The following is a 16683-nucleotide window of genomic DNA, read 5'->3' on the forward strand; positions in this document are numbered from 1 at the left end:
TTTCCAGCATTCACTCCATGCACAGCTTGCAACACCACCAGAGCAGCACCCAGCACATCCCTTCTGCTGACAGCTGCTGGAGGCTGGGCTGGAAGCGGTGTGGAGCTGGGAACTCTTGTTCCCAGAGAGCACAGAGACGCCTCAAGCCCTGGTGGGGGTGTGCACCTTCTACCAAATACACGAGACGAGTGGTGTAAAGTCATAATCGAGCGAGCACTGGTCACCCAACAGGATCCAAAAAATCCTGCCTTTACAGATAAGTGAACTAGCAAGCTCCAAAGTCTTCCACTGGCCTAGACATACAACCTAATACTGAAGATTCACATAGTTCTGGAGTGGACGCCTATGAAACCTGAAAATTCATGATTTTTTTATGACTTAAAACCAGTCACGTTACATACATTTTATTTAATAAAAGTTAAAAACACGTACAAAAATGCAGTTCCATTTCCTTAAAATATAGGCTCGAAATAAAAAGACTGAACGATAGAGTTCAGGCAGTAAAGTGCAAAGACAGCAGCTATGCCAGTCATGCTTAATCCATAAATAACCCTTACACAGCAGGAAGGAACAGACAGAGCAGACACAGCCACACCACGGCACAGCTATTCATGCACATCCACAAGAGAACAATCCACACATCCCAGAATGGGCTGCCAGGAATTGCAGGCCAGGTACACCCAAACAAGGAGGGAGCAGTTGCTTTTCCACATCATGACACACATACATGACACACTTTTTAAAAGTCTGTATTCTCCAGTCCACTGTTTCCCCCCCCGTGATGCAACAAACATGACAATTTATATAATTATGACATGAGTTTCCAAACTGTTTTCTCAGGTGAGCACCATAAATGGTTAGTCTGTAAAAAAATGAAGTACTAAACTGGCTACTGAACTGAGACAGGACATGCTTCCCCTGGTTAAAAGCATGCAAAAACAGCATCCAAAAGCCAGACTTCTTGTTCTAAGGTATTTCTGAGAAAAAAACCAAACAAAAAAGTAAGAGCAGCAACATCTTCTTTGTTCACCACAGAAACTCGGAAAACTGGGTAGCAACAGAGAACAGCAACACCACACAGATCCACTTCACCAGGAAAAGAGGTTCCAGCTGAGCCCTTTGGAGAGTCCAAAGCAAGCTCCACACACACACTCACTGGCACGTACGCTGGGGTCAGTGGGATTACAGCACGTGTCAGTGAACAGGGTGTGGGCCTTTGAAAGGTCAGGCACAAAAACTTCAGTACACTTAGCATAATACTCCAATTTAGTGCAGTTTGAAAACTTACTACTGTTAATTATAACTACAGACTTTAGTGTAAAAAATAATGAGTAGCTTTAACTGAAACAGGTCCCTGCCGATTCCAGGCGAGTGCCAGCTGAGATCGGCAAGTCAGCACTTACACAGATGAGATCCATGCTGTGCCCACACTGGGAAGCAAGACCAGGATTTCAGAACAAAGCAGTAAAAGAGACAGTGCATTCCTAGGTATCCACATTTGACGCATACAGGAAAAACAATCCTCCTCAGTGCTCAATTAAGCCTCAGTGCAGGAGTGGCTGAAGGCAGAAGAGTCCAGAAAGTAAGCACTCCAGAAATATTTAATTCAGTGGGGAGCTGCCTCTCAGCAAAACACCTGGTGCTTTGCTCTCCTGTCAGCTCTGCTACAGGACATACGCACTCCTTCCGCACCAGGGGAACGGAGCAGTCCAATTGTGCTACGGGCATTTTGTTACTCATACCATGCCAGTACAACACAGCACTCCTGCAGCCACTGCTTCCACTTCTCAACTAGCATTACACTTTGTGTAAAAGAAAATCCATTCAACAGGGAGAGCGTATTGTTTAATAGAAAAGGGTGATTTTATACAAAGTACTATGGAGAAGTATAAGGCCACATGAAGAGCATCATCAAGTTGACATGGTGGCTATTTCTTAACTCAGGACACAATTAGTACTTCCTCTGGTGCTTTGATACAGGTAAAAGAAAGCCTTGAACAATTTCATATAAGGTGCACAAGCATCCACAATACAAAAAAACCCTTTAATTTTCTATTTCTCCTCTACTCAGAAAAATATAGAGACCCACTAATTTTTCATGGGCTATCTTGCCATTTTTGCATTTTTCAGTTTACTTTGATATGTTGGTTTATAGGACCAGAAATAAAGCATAACTTTTAGTGTCAAAATTTCTAAACAGTGTTTGTGCTTCTACCTCCATCAGAGCAGTCTGGCTCCTCCAAACTTTGCTCCAGTGGAGTGTGGACTCAGGAGTGCTTCTACCAAAAGCCACATCGGCTTCTACTTGCAAAGGGTATGAATTCATAAAATGTTGAGGATTTCAACACTTGTATTCTCAAATTAAGTCGTTCTGGTTTGGTTTGTTTTAAAAATGACTGATGCACTTTGATCTCCAATGTCACCTGCATAAGAGGGTGCAATGTCACTAGCCTATTGCAGGATCAGGAGCTGCAAGTATGAAAACACCAACCAGTAGGAGTTACCAAATACTAAGTGTTTACAAAACAGTCTGAATGCAATTGTTTAGGTTTACTGAAAAGGAGTTTTCAAAACTCTTGAGTCTCATCCAGCACAGCCCTACTAATGCAGGTAATTTGCCTGCATAACAAGACCAAAATGAACAAATAGAAAATATATTTGGTATAGAAAATAGTAGTATAAAAATTAAAAACCACCCTGTTTTACTGTCCATCAAAATATTAACAGCAAGCATTACAAGTAACTTTTTTTAACCTATTGCCAAAATAATTTCCAAAGAGTTCTACTTTCCTGAAGTGCTGGTGATTGCAATTGCCCAAGTACTGAAAAAAACAAACAGGGAAGGGATGAGGAAATATGACAGATTTCTCACATAGCACTATCAACAGAGGACCTAAACTGCAGGAAACTAAAGTATGCACAAACATGGGGAAAACAAAAACCATTGCCCGTTCTGTTGTTGCCATTGGAGCTCTTCCTGATCTTCACAAAGTTTGCAGAGAAGGTGCTTCTTCACTCTAGCCCTGGCAGACAGGTGATGGCACGGGGATGAGCATACTCAGAGCGCTGCTGCTCTTGGGTTTCTCTGCTGTGGCAATTCTGCTGAGTTTGCCAACCTCTGTCTGCCAGCTGGGGGTTTTCTTGGTGGTCATGTGGCGGCGGGTGTGCTTCGTCAGGTGGTCGCTGCGCATGAAGCGGCGCTCGCACACGGGACAGGCGAACTTCTTCTCCCCCGTGTGCGTTCTGCGGTGCCGTGACAGTTCATCCGAGCGGGCAAACTTCTTGTCACAGCCATCCCAGTTGCAGCTGAAAGGTTTTTCTCCTGCAGGACATAAAGGAAGCCTGTGTTACTTTTGAGAAGCTTTGCTGCAGTTTTATCAAAGAACTAACTTAAAACCTGCCTTGAAAAAACCAACAAGTTTCACAGAACTGCTCATGTGTGCAGTCAACACAAGCTTAAGCTCAATTTCTGTTCCAGAGAAAAATAATAGGTACCGTTTCTACTTATTCCCTTGTATCTCTTTAAGTGTTCTTTAATCAAGTCTGGTTTTTCAGTTGTCCAAAATCCCAGTTTAAAGATACAGATCCTTCATAAAGATGCCTTATCCACTGACTAAACTAGAAGCAAGCCCCTTCCCCCATCCCTGTGTCTCCACATCTCTATGGCTGCAGCATGTCATCCACAAATACTGCAGGCAAACAGGAAGCCTGGAATGGAGCCTCAGGGTCCTGCTGCTCCAGTCATCCAGTCCCGCACGCAAACACACCCCAGCAAGCAGTCCTGAGGCACAGCCTGTCCTGCCAGCTCAGGACCACAGACCAGTGATGGCAGCAGTCAGCAAGGCTGCCCACATCAGCTGCTGCTCACCCTGGGCCACTGCTGAACATCCCACCTGTCCTGAACAACCACAACTGCAACTACTGCCTGCAACTCCTACAGAGCTCCAGATAAGCATCTACCACATGGCCCAAATTTATGGGGACACTTTGGAGCGGAAGACAAGGGGCCTGCAGAAAGGAAGCCCCATAGGAGTGTTCATATTTCAGGTGTTGAGAGAAAAGTCTGTGTCTGCTGGATGTGCTCTCACCTAGCTAGTCAGCATGCAGGGGAAAGGTAGAATAAGAAAGCTGAACTACTCTTCCTCCTGATCCTGTAATGTGAACTGGCTAGCAAGGGGTCAGTGTGTTTCACCTCCCATTGATGTCTTAATGATGATACAGGGACACACACAGGCTCCCTATGGATCAGCACCCATATGTGCACAAAGTGAGGCACTTGCTGATAGTCTGTTTATCCCGGAGCACCAGGTTTAATTCAGCAGCCTCTCAAGCCAGAAACAGAAGCATCATTCTACTTCCGAACTATGGTTTACAAGAATTATCAGCTTCATGTAGAGCTTAAGCTCTTTCCCCAAAGGAACTGTAAAGACAAGCTGGCAAACTAATGCAAATCCCATCACACAAGCTGACATCCAATAAACCAGTGACTGATCACAGCAGGTAGCGGAAAAAAGTCAAGGAAAACCAAAAATAGACAGAACTATCCTGTACCAATCTCCCACTATGCCTATCCTTCAACACCAAAAATAATCCCTGAGAAGTCAAAGTTAGTTTTAATTTAACAAGATCATGGAACCAGGAAAAGTGTAAGTAAAACACATGTATACTGTTTCCACACTGACCAAATTTTATGGAGCAAATCAGTTCATATTAATAACAATTAATTTCCATTTACCTCTAAAATTCCCTTCTGTAACTGAATAAACAGTTACATTCCTGTGGCAGCTATACTTCCTAACACAGCAGCCCAAAATCTCAGTGCATTCCCATTTAGCCTAAACAAAACTCTGGGGGAACAAAAAAAAAAAAAAAAAAAAAAAACCAAACCAAAAAAACCAACCAACCAAACCCACACAAAACCAAAAAACAACAACAAAAAAAGGCAGCTTCTGAGTTTCCCTTTTCTTTTACTCATGTAACAATTAAAACCAACTACCTGTACTATGCTTTGCTTACACCAGACCTTTCCATGCCCCAAAACAAGGGACTCGCAGAATTCATTTCAATCTAGTCCAGATGGCAGGATTCCACTTACATCTAAACACACGCACACAGACAGCAAAGCTTCACTCCAGCTAAAGCCTGTGAAATTCAGCTAACACTACAAGGTCAGCTGAGGTCTGAGAACAAAGTATGTCTTGTTTTGCTTGTCCACAGAGAATGAACATTCCTTCCATCCCTGATACGAGCAGAAGCTTCCCTGCCACCTGCTTCTTCCCTTTCCCACCCCCCTCCCGCAAAAAACGTGCATTTCAGCATCCCAACACAAGCAGTGCCAGAGCCCTCTCGTACGCACCAGTGTGGGTGCGAAGGTGCGCTTTGAGGTGGGAACTTTTGAAATAGGTTTTCTTGCACCCAGGGAAGTCACAAACGTAATTCCTCCGCCTGGAGAAGTCCAGCTGGGGGGCGCAGGTCTGGCCAGAAGCGATGAACATGGGAGCAGGAGCGAGGGGCAGTAACTTGGTGCTGCCAACAGTCACCACGGTCTGCGGGCACTGTGGTGTCTGTGTGACAGCGGGCTGTGGAAGAACCAACATCACAGTCCCCTGAGGCACAGAAGGTCCCATGAGTACAGGCTGGGAGAGCGGGGCTGTCTGCGGTAAAATAGGCTTCATGGGAGTTGAGAGTGCTGGAGTTGAAGGCTTGACATACGCATTGATCATGCTGCTTTGTCCATTTAAAGGGATCATTTGACAGAGAACCTGGGGGCTTGAGACAGGGGCAGGTGTCACTGGGGTAGCTCTTTTTTGCAAGTCACTCTCACAACTCTTTGGTAAGTGGGTTTGCGGCGAAACAGGCCGGACTGGTAGTTGCCCTTTATTGGTCACAATATCACTGGAGTCATGTGCATAAGGCTGATGTACTGGAGAGGTTTTGTTGATTAAATCATCCGCAGCACACATGTCCTGTGGCAGTCTGGAATGTTTTCGGTCATCCACTCCATACCAATCTCTGGAAGTGCTGTAGCCTGAAGTTACCTTTGTTTTCTCTTGTGCAGCAGGAATGTGATGGTAAGCAGAACTATCACCTGTGTGACGTATGACACTTGTTGCCATGGCCCTGAAAGGCTGAGGTGCGCAGGATTCAGAGATCGCTGGCTTCTGACTGCACTGTTGCCCCACACTGAGAACAGATGGCTTGGTTATGGGAGAGGCACCGGTCGCTGATGTGACTGAGCAGGCAGCTGTGTTTGCCATGACAGTCCTTGGTTTGGAGTAAGTGACTTGTGAGGAGAGGAGCGTAGCTGCCGACATCTCCACGAAGTCAGGGCTGTGCGGAGGAGTCATGCACTGCAAAAAAACCCCACACCAGCATGGATCAGTGTAATTCCATAGCACAGTTTTCCCCTATCTTTACTCTGAAAAGTAAAATTACAACCCCTCCCCCAGCATCTCAGAATATGCCTCTTAGGACAAAGTGATTAAAGTATACTGCAGTGGTTTAATCCCAGATGGCAACCAAGTCCCATGAAGCCACTCACTCACTCATCCTCCACCCCCAGATGGATGGGAAGGAGAATCAGAAAAAGGTAAAACCTATGGGTTGAGATAAGAACAAGTTAATAATTCAAATACAGGAAAATGCAATAATAAAAATACTAATTGCAATAAAAAGGGAGATAACAAAAAGAGAGAGAAATAAAGCCCAAGAGAAACACATGATATGCAGTACACCTGTTCACCACACACCTGGCCTCGCCCCAAGTGGTGATTGGCCCCTTCTGGCCAACTCCCTCCAGTTTATACACTTGAATATGATGCTCTATGGTACGCAATATCCCTTTGGCCAGTTTGGTCAGCAGTGTCCTACCCATGCTCTCTCACAGCTTCTCCTCCTCACTGGCAGAGCTGGAAACACTGAGAAGTCCTTGACTTAATTGTTACTGAGCAGTGCTTACCCTAAAACATCAGTGTGTTATCAATATGTGGCACTATTCTCATCTTAAATCCCAAATACAGCACTGTACCAGCTACTAGGATGAAAATTAACTCTATCCCAGCTGAAAACAGGACAATACCCACCCCATATTCTATGCCATTTATACCATGCCCACGCTTTTCAATACATCCCAATTAACCACCATCACTTTTTCTGTCTTTTGATACAGGTATCATTCCCTTAGTCTGTGGGCCATCCCACTAAAACATCTGTTGAGTTCATTTATGCATCACTTTGGGCTCCATCTCATAGCAGTCCCTTTAGGACAGGAAAAATGGTGTGTTAGGCAGGATTGCTGCCTGCTGAAGTCAGCTCTCATTCCACTGCTGTGTTTGTCCAGTTTCGTCGAAGCCTGGTCTTCCTTAATCTGGGTGATTCCTACCGTAATACTCTCGATGTTGCACGTAGCCACCTCAGCAGTGGTGACATGAGTGTTATATGGCAACTAACATCATACAATCCATATCACTGGCTATTCTCATACAATCCACATCCCTTGGAAGCAAACTCTGGACTTCCCTATCCTCCCACATTACCCACCAAGTGCACCCAGGTCCTTGGGCAAAAGCAATCCATGGATGGGTTTGTCACTGCCTGACACAGGAATAACCCAGATTGTTTTCCCCAGAATCTTTTTTCTGTGCACTACAGGGACTTTATATCCCCCTTCCACAGTATGTAAAAGTTTTGCTTGGGCACAGCTGGCCCAGCTGGCAGATCCTCTAGTGCTGACTGCCCAGGTGGCCTTTGCTAAACGTGTATCCCATTGTTTGAAGGTCCCACCACCCACTGCTCTCAGTAAGAGTCTATTCCATCATTCAATTTTCCTGGAGACTGGTGCATGATAGGGATGTGATAAACCCACTCAATGCCATGCTCTTCAATCCAGGTGTCTATGAGGTTGTTTTGGAAATGAGTCCCCTTGTCTGGCTCAATTCTTTCTGGGGTGCCATGTTGCCGTAAGACTTGCTTTCCAAGGCCCAGGACAGTGCTCCAGGTGGTGGCATGGGGCGTGGGATAGGTTTCCACTTATCCAGTGGTTGCTACCACCATCATAAGCACACGGTGCTTGCCTTAGTGGGTTTGTGGGAGTGTGATAGAGTCCATCTGCCAGGTCTCCCCATATATTATTTCAGCAATTGTCCTCCCCACCAAAGAGACTTTAAACTGCTCAGCTTGAGTAACTGAAATGTATGTTTCACAGTTATGGATAGCCCTACAATAGTGTCCATGGTCAAGTGCACCCCTCGATCATCATCCCATCTACATGTTGCATTTCTTCCTTGATGGCCTCTGATGCCATGAGCTCACCAGGAAATAAGTAATTCACTCTTGTGTTGCCAATCCAGATCCACCTGAGCCATTTCAATTTTAGCAGCCTGAGCCACCTGTTGGTTGTTCTGATGTTCCTCAGTGGCCCAGCTCTTGGGTACATGAGCATCTACGTGATGTACCTTCCCAGCCAGGGTCTCCACCCAGGCAGCAGTATCTTGCCACAAGGCCGCAGCCCAGATGGGTTTACCTCTGCTCTGCTTCCATCACTGCAACCACCATCACAGGGCATTTGCCAACACCCATGAATCAGTACAGAGATAAAGCACTGGCTGTTTTTCTTGTTCAGCAGTGTCTAAAGCCAGTTTTCACCTCTGCAAACTGACTCGATTCACCTTCTCCTTGAGCAGTTTCTGTAATTTTTTGTAGGATACTCCATACAGAAACTTTGCATCTCCAGTGCTTTCCTACAATACAGCAGGAGTCATCAAACAAGGCATATTGTTTCTGATTTTTTGATATCTTATTACACAATAGAGTCTCTTCAGCTCATGTCACCTCTTCCTCAGGTGGCATCCTGGAATCTCTGCTCTCTGGCCAGTCTCAGGAGTCTTCGAAGTAATCACGATGACTGGGGTTTCCAATTTGAGCTCCCAGTGTAGCCAGCAAGACCCACTGACTCCACACAGCATCAGCTACATGATGTGCAAGACCCATCCTTTGCACACCCAGCCCAGCACCGGCAGTCAGGAAGCGAGGGGGAGCTGTGCTTCAGTACCAATCACTCCCAAAGCAGCTGGAACCTCTTCGCAAGCTGCCAGTATCTCTTTTACAGTTGGAGTACAGCAGGCTTCAGATCCTCTGTACTCCTGACTCCAAAATCCTAGAGGTTGACCCAATTCTCGCATGGTGCCTTCTGCCAAGAGGTTCCAGGTAGGACCATTCTCCTTGGCTGCAATGTAGAGCACATTTTTTGTATCTTGTCCTGCCTGGACTGGCCAAAGGGCTGGGACAGAGTTAATTTTCTGCATGAATTATCTCCTGTTTAATTTGTTCAAAGGCTTGTTGTTGTTCAGGGCCCCATTTGAAATCATTCTTCTTCTGGGTCACTTGACAGAGAGGGCTGACAATCAGACTGTAATTCGGAATGTGCATTCTCCAAAAACCCACAATGCCTACCAAAGGTTGTGTTTTTCTTACTAGTTGCTAGAAACGTAGCTGTTATTTTGCTAATCAAATCCATTGGGATCTGATGACATCCACCTTGCTATTTTATTCTTAAAAACTGGATCTCCTGTGCAGGTTCCTGGACCTTACTTTGTTTTATGGCAGCTCTCAGAGGGATTTGGACTACTGTCTTCCCTTTCTCAAAAACTTCTGGCGCTGTATTGGTATCACCAATATATTGCAGGTGTTTCGGAACTGGATCAGTCCATGGCAAATGGTTCAAATTTCAGTCATGGGTTGTGCACACTGACTTCATCTGGATCTGTGGGTGACTGTGCCTTGCTCATGTCATAAGAAATCCCCTCTGGTACAGCTAATTCCCTCAGGTACCAGTTATCTCTCCCCACAGTGGCCCACCTGCCTGGGTGACATAATCTCTTTCCTGAAGGGATACCTTTCCTTCGCACTTGACAGAATTGCCTCCAGAGGCTGAAGACTTGTGTCATTTTTCCAATCACCTTGTCAATGCTCTCTTCCCTAGGAAGTCATCCCAACTGCTTGGCTTCCCTATCTCCTAATTCCAGACTACTAGCCCCATTGGAGCAGCCAGGTGATAATGCACACAACTGGATGGCAGCTGAAACCTTTTCACGTATCCCACAGCTCCCTCAGGGATAGGGATCCAGAACCTTTTGTTCTGCCTCTTCCTCCAGTTTTTGTGATGGCCCTGCTTCATCCCCCTTTACTAAATGAGCTGACTTTCATGTCCATTTCTTCTTGTGTACAAGGACAACTGATAAGGGCACAAGCTCATCCTCTGGCTCAGCTGCATCATCCCTTGCTGGGGTCTGAGTAGTCACAGTGCATGATGCCACAGTCTGAGCAGCCACAAACAGTTGCTTAACCCTAAACAAGACCTGAACCACGTTCACAGTTCCTTGTCATTCACAGACCATGCTGGTTTCAACATCCTAAGGATATTCAAAATTTTCAAAATTCCCATGCCTGGAGGAGAAGGGGAAGACTGTGTGTGTCTTCTGCGCAGGTTGGCTTTCTGAGGCAAAAAGGTAAAAGATGCCATTATTAGCAGTTTCTAATAGATGGTTCCCCAAGTACAGAGGTGATGAGAGAGGGGCTGAGAGTATGAAAACCAGATTAGTTTCAAGGCCAGCAGTTCTGTGCTATCATAATCCAGTGTTACGAAGTGCAATAAAATGATAACCTTAGCCCAGCCCCCAGAGATGACACCACAACACAAGAGGAAACATACACAGCAAGTAAACTGTTACATAACACAACTGATACCAAATAATTCAACACTGTGATCAACAACTATTAAACTAATAAAATGAATCCTGGTAACAAATTTGTTTCAAAACATTCTGGTCAGATCTGTCATGGAGGAGAATCAGAAAGAAAAAACTCATGTGTTGACATAAGAACAAGTTAATAACGGAAATAAAGTAAAATATATTAACAACAATTGTAATTATTATTACAGGGAGATAGAGAGAGAAGAATAAAACCCAAGAGAAACAAGTGGTGCACAGCACAGTTGCTCACCACCCACTAACCAATGTCCAGGTCCTTCCCAACAGCACTGGTCATCCCAGTTTTTATGCTGGGCATGACACTCTATGGTATGGAATATCCCTCTAGGCAGTTCAGATCACCTGCCCTGGCCGTGCTACCTCCCAGCTCCTTGTGCACTTCCTCACTGGCAGAGCATGGGAATCTGAAAAGTCCTTGACCTGGGGTAAGCACTGCTCAGCAACAACTAGAACACCACTGTGTTACCAGCATGATTCTCATCCTAAATCACAAACACAGCATTGTGCCAGCTACTAGGAAGAGAATTAACTCTATCCCAGCCAAAACCAGGACACTACACTGCCTCATTTCACGGCCATTCTGAAGATGCTCAAAAGCATATTAATAAAAGGAAGGCAATGAGGCAGTTGTAAACCTGCATAGAACACTGCAATCACTGCACTACAGTCTTTCATTCCTTCCCCCTCAGAATGGGCACAGCTCTAAGAGGCTATGAGCAGAATAAACAGACCAGCAATAGATAGCAATACTGTACCTTTCCATTTCAAGCTCCCAGCAAGCCCTAGATCTTTTCCCTCATCATCTCATGGCTACTTCTAAGATAAAGACAAATGAAACTGCTCTCTCCCTCCTTATTCATCCACTTCTCTCTATGCTGTCTTCCTGCATCACCTCTCCTTCCTCCTTTACCACTGAAAGGTATCTCCTGTGCTGCTCAAGAGACAGTGTCAACACTGAGCAGCAGGAGATACTATGGCAGCTCCTTGTCAGGCTGCTCTTATCTCAGCCTCTTTCCTCTATTATTCCCCTTTTTCCTGGCAGCAGCATACTAGAAGCCTACTGGTTGAAATGGGCCTTAACCATCTAAAACCTTAATGACACCAAGCCATTTTTTAATACCTACTTTTGTTGCAATATAAATTGAAACAAAAGAAAAAAAAAAAGTGGATTCAACCAACATTAGTCAGCTGGAATAGACCAATGTCTGGAGAAATAACTGACTACATGTACAAACACATAGTACAGAAACTAATTAAATTCCCTATTTCATAATGGTAACGTGTACTTTCTCTTATAATGACCAGTGAAGCATAATGTCGTCAAGGGCCTTTTTTTATACAGTGTTTGCAGATATGTTGATGCCAAATCACCAAGGCTCACTCTGCCATTCTTACTCAAAGTGCTCCAAGAAACCTACAACAGCCATCTTGACATCCCTGTCAAATCAAATAACCTGTCAGCAAAGGCTTTCACACCTAAATTTAACAAAACCCCCTATATTTGCTAAACCAGAGACAGAAAGAAAACCCTAAACTCAACATGTTCACCTCACTACTCTGTGCACACACACAAAGGGACACCTGAGCAAGCCAAGTCAAAGCATTGCACGGATGTGGCATTCAGGTGTTGGGCATATTTATTTTGTGTTCATGTTTTTCTTACCAGTGTCGATAGATAGTCCTTTGGTAATTCAGCCGTAGCCTCGGCGTGCATTGTGAAATCCCCAGAATCTGAGAAGGGCGTGAGGGGCCTTATCTTTAATATGTCACCTTTCTGTGATCTTTGACCCCAGGAGCTCATACAAACAAGGGCTTCAACGGCTTCAATGTCGTTCTGCTCCAAGGTGCTGCAGGTAGACCTCTCACTGTCATGACGCTGCCGTTCACGGATAGACTCATAGATGTCCACAATGTCAACCTGAGTGTAATCACATTACTGGCTATTAGGACAAGTCAGAATACAAAGCCCACACCACCCACACACTGTCTGCTCACAATGAAGGTCATCTGAAACAGATCCCATGCCCATGGCAAGCCTTTTACCAACTGGCTCAACTCTCACTCTCCCCCCTGCAGCTTGTCTCCACAATCCCTTCTCTTAAAAAAAAAAAATTAAAAAAAGGAAGATGTGTGATTTTCCAGGAAAAGAACAGGTATCTGTGTGTGGCTCACATTTCCAAGCTTACTTTCCTGGATTACACTGCTCTGAATAAACACATCCCATGCTTGCACACAAGCAAAAAAGAGGAAAATGCTGACTTCCAACCCTGTTTAAACAAGGCTGTTTCCTGAATCCTTTAGAAGACAACTGCTATTTGGCACTAATCTCATTCTGGAAACATTTATAAAATAAATTTCAGCTGGCAGTATGATGCTTTAAGGTATGATCATTGACTTGGAGTACTGCACATCACAAAAGAACTTTAATCTTATTTTTAATAGGGAAGCCAGGATGGGGAAAGGATGGAAGGAAAATAGTCTTCAAAGTGCAGTGGCAACTATTTGTATTGTACTTTAGAAAGGTCTGATACTACAGAGGTGCTAGGTATCTTAAATGCACTCTGAGTAACATGAAGACAAATGTAATCACACTGATTTGTTTCCAGTTGCAAGCATCACAGAGTATTTGTGCGTGCATGTGTATGCATGCAAAACACTTGACTTCTCTACAAAAGGATATCCAAACTTCATAAAGCTCTCACAGTGCTTGGCAGTGGCTCCAAAAGCTATGCTGCACTCGTGGTTTATTACTCACACGCCAGCTCAGTCTCAAACTAGGCATCCAAACTCTTCCAGTCTTTAGACACACCAACTAACTTGAAGGCTGGGATTCAGAAGCATGGACCAAGCCTCTTGAGCCTACTGCTGTTACACAGAGTGTTTATATACTGCAGGAAAAAGGTTTTAACTCAAAAGGCAACACCACACCATTAGCATGGCCTCAAGCCCTAGAAGGAATTCTTCTCAATGGGTGACAGCACTTAAGTCAATGAGTTTTGTTACTGAGTTAAGTAATGTAGGATGATCCTTATTCAATCCTTATTCAGTGTCACAAAGATGTAAAGCTGTGTGACACTGTCTACACTCTAGGGATGTGGAAGCAAACATGCTAAATATAATGGATCAAAAATGTTGGTACCATACTCATAGAGGACTTTCACCTAAAACACGAGGTACCAGGAGATATCAAGATTCAGGGGTTTGGAAGAGGTAAAAGTGATTAACAGCTTGGAGAGAGACTTCTAAGAATTCCCATTGAAAAACCGATAATTTTCCATTGAAAAATTAGAGGAAAACACGATGTGTGCCTGCAAGCCTGGACCCCAACCGCCTGTCACACCGGGGCCACGCCAGGCGACGCTCTGCACTGAGCTGAGTCTGCCAGTGTTCCTCTAAGTGCGCCTGCAAACAGCGGGTTTATTTTTTCCAACCTTATGTTTCAGACGAGTAGCTTTCCGTAAAGAAATGTGGAAAAAAAAAAAAAGTGCCTCGCTTCCTCAAAAAAACCCCGAAATCCAAAAAAAATCCTCACAAAAAAAGCTCTTTCTGCAGACGAGCGCTGCAGCCCGGGCTCCCCGGCTGCTGCCAGGGAAATGGCCAGCCGCGCCGGGCGCCTGTCCTCACATCACCCCGCCGGGAACTACGTGCGCGGGCTGCAGGCAGGATGGGGACGGGCAGGAGGCGCGGGTAGCACGGGCTGTGGGCAGGATGGGGACGGGCAGGATGGGGACGGGCAGGATGGGGACGGGCAGGAGGCGAGGATAGCACGGGCTGTGGGCAGGATGGGGACGGGCAGGATGGGGACGGGCAGGGCGGGTCGCTGGCGGGAAGGATGGGGCACGGGCAGGGAGCATGGCGGGCGGGCAGGGAGATGCGGGCAGGGCGGGTCGCTCCCGGGCAATTGGGAGCAGCGAGCAAGGACGTGCGGGTAGTGAGGGTGCAAGGGGAACGGGCGGGCAGTGCCGTGCGGGCAGCGCGGGTCACCCCGCACGGCAGCGCCTCCGCCCGCAAGAGCCGCGTTCGCCCCCGCCCGCTCCCCTCCCCACAGCCGCTGCCCCCGGCCGGGCGGTGCCGCCGAGGGGAGGATGGCGCGAAGGGAAAGAGGAGGAGGAGTCGGAGGACACCTCCCACCCTGCCGCCGCCCCCACACGGTCGCTTCGGGAGAGCGACCCCCATTCCCGGCAGGTGACCGGAGCAACACCAGCTGCTGAGGGCTCTGCCCTGGCACAGCCACCCCGTCCCCGCTGACCGACCAAGCCGCTCCCCGCAGGGCGAGTAGCGGACCCTGCTGAGGTGGCGACGGTCCCCGCACTCTGCCCGGCACCGAGCACGTGCCCGGGCTGTACTGGGTACAGTACTACCCCCGCCACCCGCTCTTCCCTTCTCTCCCTCCGTCGGCCCGGCCGGTGCTCACCGCGGGCGCATCTCCCATGTCCGAGCAGGGCGAGCCGTGCATGGCGCGGCTCGGGCGGGCGGCGATGGCAGCGGTGCGTACGCAGCGGCGGCAGCGGCACCCGGCGGCACCGCCTCCTCCTGCCCCGCCCGCCGGGCGCGGCGCGGCCGCGCGCTGGGGGAGCGCTCGGAGCGCAGCCTGCGCCAAGCAGCGCGGGGGGGGGGGGGGGGAGGCCCCGACCAATCAGCGCCCGCCGCGGCCCGCGCTCGGCCAATGAGCGCGGGCGGGCGGCGTGATCGCGGCGTGCCGGCGGGAAGGGCGGCGCGTGGGCACGGCCGGCGGGAAGGCGGGGAGGGGGCGGGGCGGCAGGGGCGGGGGAGCGCGCGCTGGAAACTGGGGGAAAGGTCGGGGGCGGGGCGGCGGCCGGGAATGCCCGCGCGCGGGGGGGCGGGGCCGCCGCCTTTCCCCTCCCCCCGCGGTGCGTGCGGCGCGGCACGAGCGCTCCCGCCAAGCGCTCCCGGTCCGGGCAGCATCCCTGTGCCCCCGACACCCGCCGCCGGCATTCCCTTTCCGGGGAGCGTCCCTGTGCCCCCGACACCCGCCGCCGGCATTCCCTTTCCGGGGAGCGTCCCTGTGCCCCCGACACCCGCCGCCGGCATTCCTGTTCCGGGCAGCGTCCCTGTGCCCCCGACACCCGCCGCCGGCATTCCCTTTCCGGGGAGCGTCCCTGTGCCCCCGACACCCGCCGCCGGCATTCCCGTTCCGGGGAGCGTCCCTGTGCCCCCGACACCCGCCGCCGGCATTCCCGTTCCGGGGAGCGTCCCTGTGCCCCCGACACCCGCCGCCGGCATTCCCGTTCCGGGGAGCGTCCCTGTGCCCCCGACACCCGCCGCCGGCATTCCCGTTCCGGGGAGCGTCCCTCTGCCCGCGGGCTCCCGACACCCGCCGCCGGCGTTCCCGTTCCGGGGAAGCGCCTGTGTTCCTGCAGATTCCCGGCATCCGACGCCAGTTTCCCCGTAGAGGTCCTGCGTGCCACATGCGGTAGGGAGGGGGTCGGGTGCCTTCCCGTCCACGGCACTGCTTTGCCGGACGGAGGATTTGGGATTAAAAATAACCCTAAACCCCCTCCCAAAACCCATGAAGGGTCAGTGTGATTGATCATTGCATCCATTGGTGTTGGAAGGCCTCCCCTGGGCCAGCCCAGCATGTGCCTCTTAAAAGCATTCAAGGCACAACATATATTCTGTTAAAAAATGTGTGTTCTTCGGTTTTTCCTGTCCCCAGCCCTTGTTTTCATTTTCCAATGGCAGCTGAAGCATATTGGCCCTGTGATTTCCAGCAGGATTTGTGGCTGTGGTGGCAGTGGCAGCACTGACCCCAGCTGGGCAGCTCTGCATCCCAAAGCCTGGGACGGGACAGGAAAGACCTGGGTCCCCAGGGAGGGTCAGGGTCAGAGCTGTGTCCCCTGGGACAGGACAGACGTGGGTCCTGCAGGCCTCTGACGGCTGCTGGCCTTGCCAG

The 16683-nt window shown here is 48.6% G+C and overlaps 1 protein-coding gene across 1 annotated transcript; it reads right to left on the reverse strand.

Annotated features, from left to right (window-relative positions):
* Positions 1–388: 388 nt before the first annotated feature.
* KLF11 (Kruppel like factor 11) lies at positions 389–15277 on the reverse strand. Its single transcript, XM_048296853.1, has 4 exons — positions 15184–15277; positions 12433–12687; positions 5357–6350; positions 389–3322 (listed from the first exon to the last, which is right to left on the reverse strand). Exons 1-4 carry the CDS (start codon positions 15223–15225, stop codon positions 3018–3020), a joined length of 1596 nt encoding a protein of 531 aa, XP_048152810.1. The 5' UTR covers positions 15226–15277; the 3' UTR covers positions 389–3017.
* Positions 15278–16683: the final 1406 nt, after the last annotated feature.

This window comes from Corvus hawaiiensis, chromosome 3 (assembly GCF_020740725.1).
Source record: "Corvus hawaiiensis isolate bCorHaw1 chromosome 3, bCorHaw1.pri.cur, whole genome shotgun sequence".
NCBI lineage: Eukaryota > Metazoa > Chordata > Aves > Passeriformes > Corvidae > Corvus > Corvus hawaiiensis.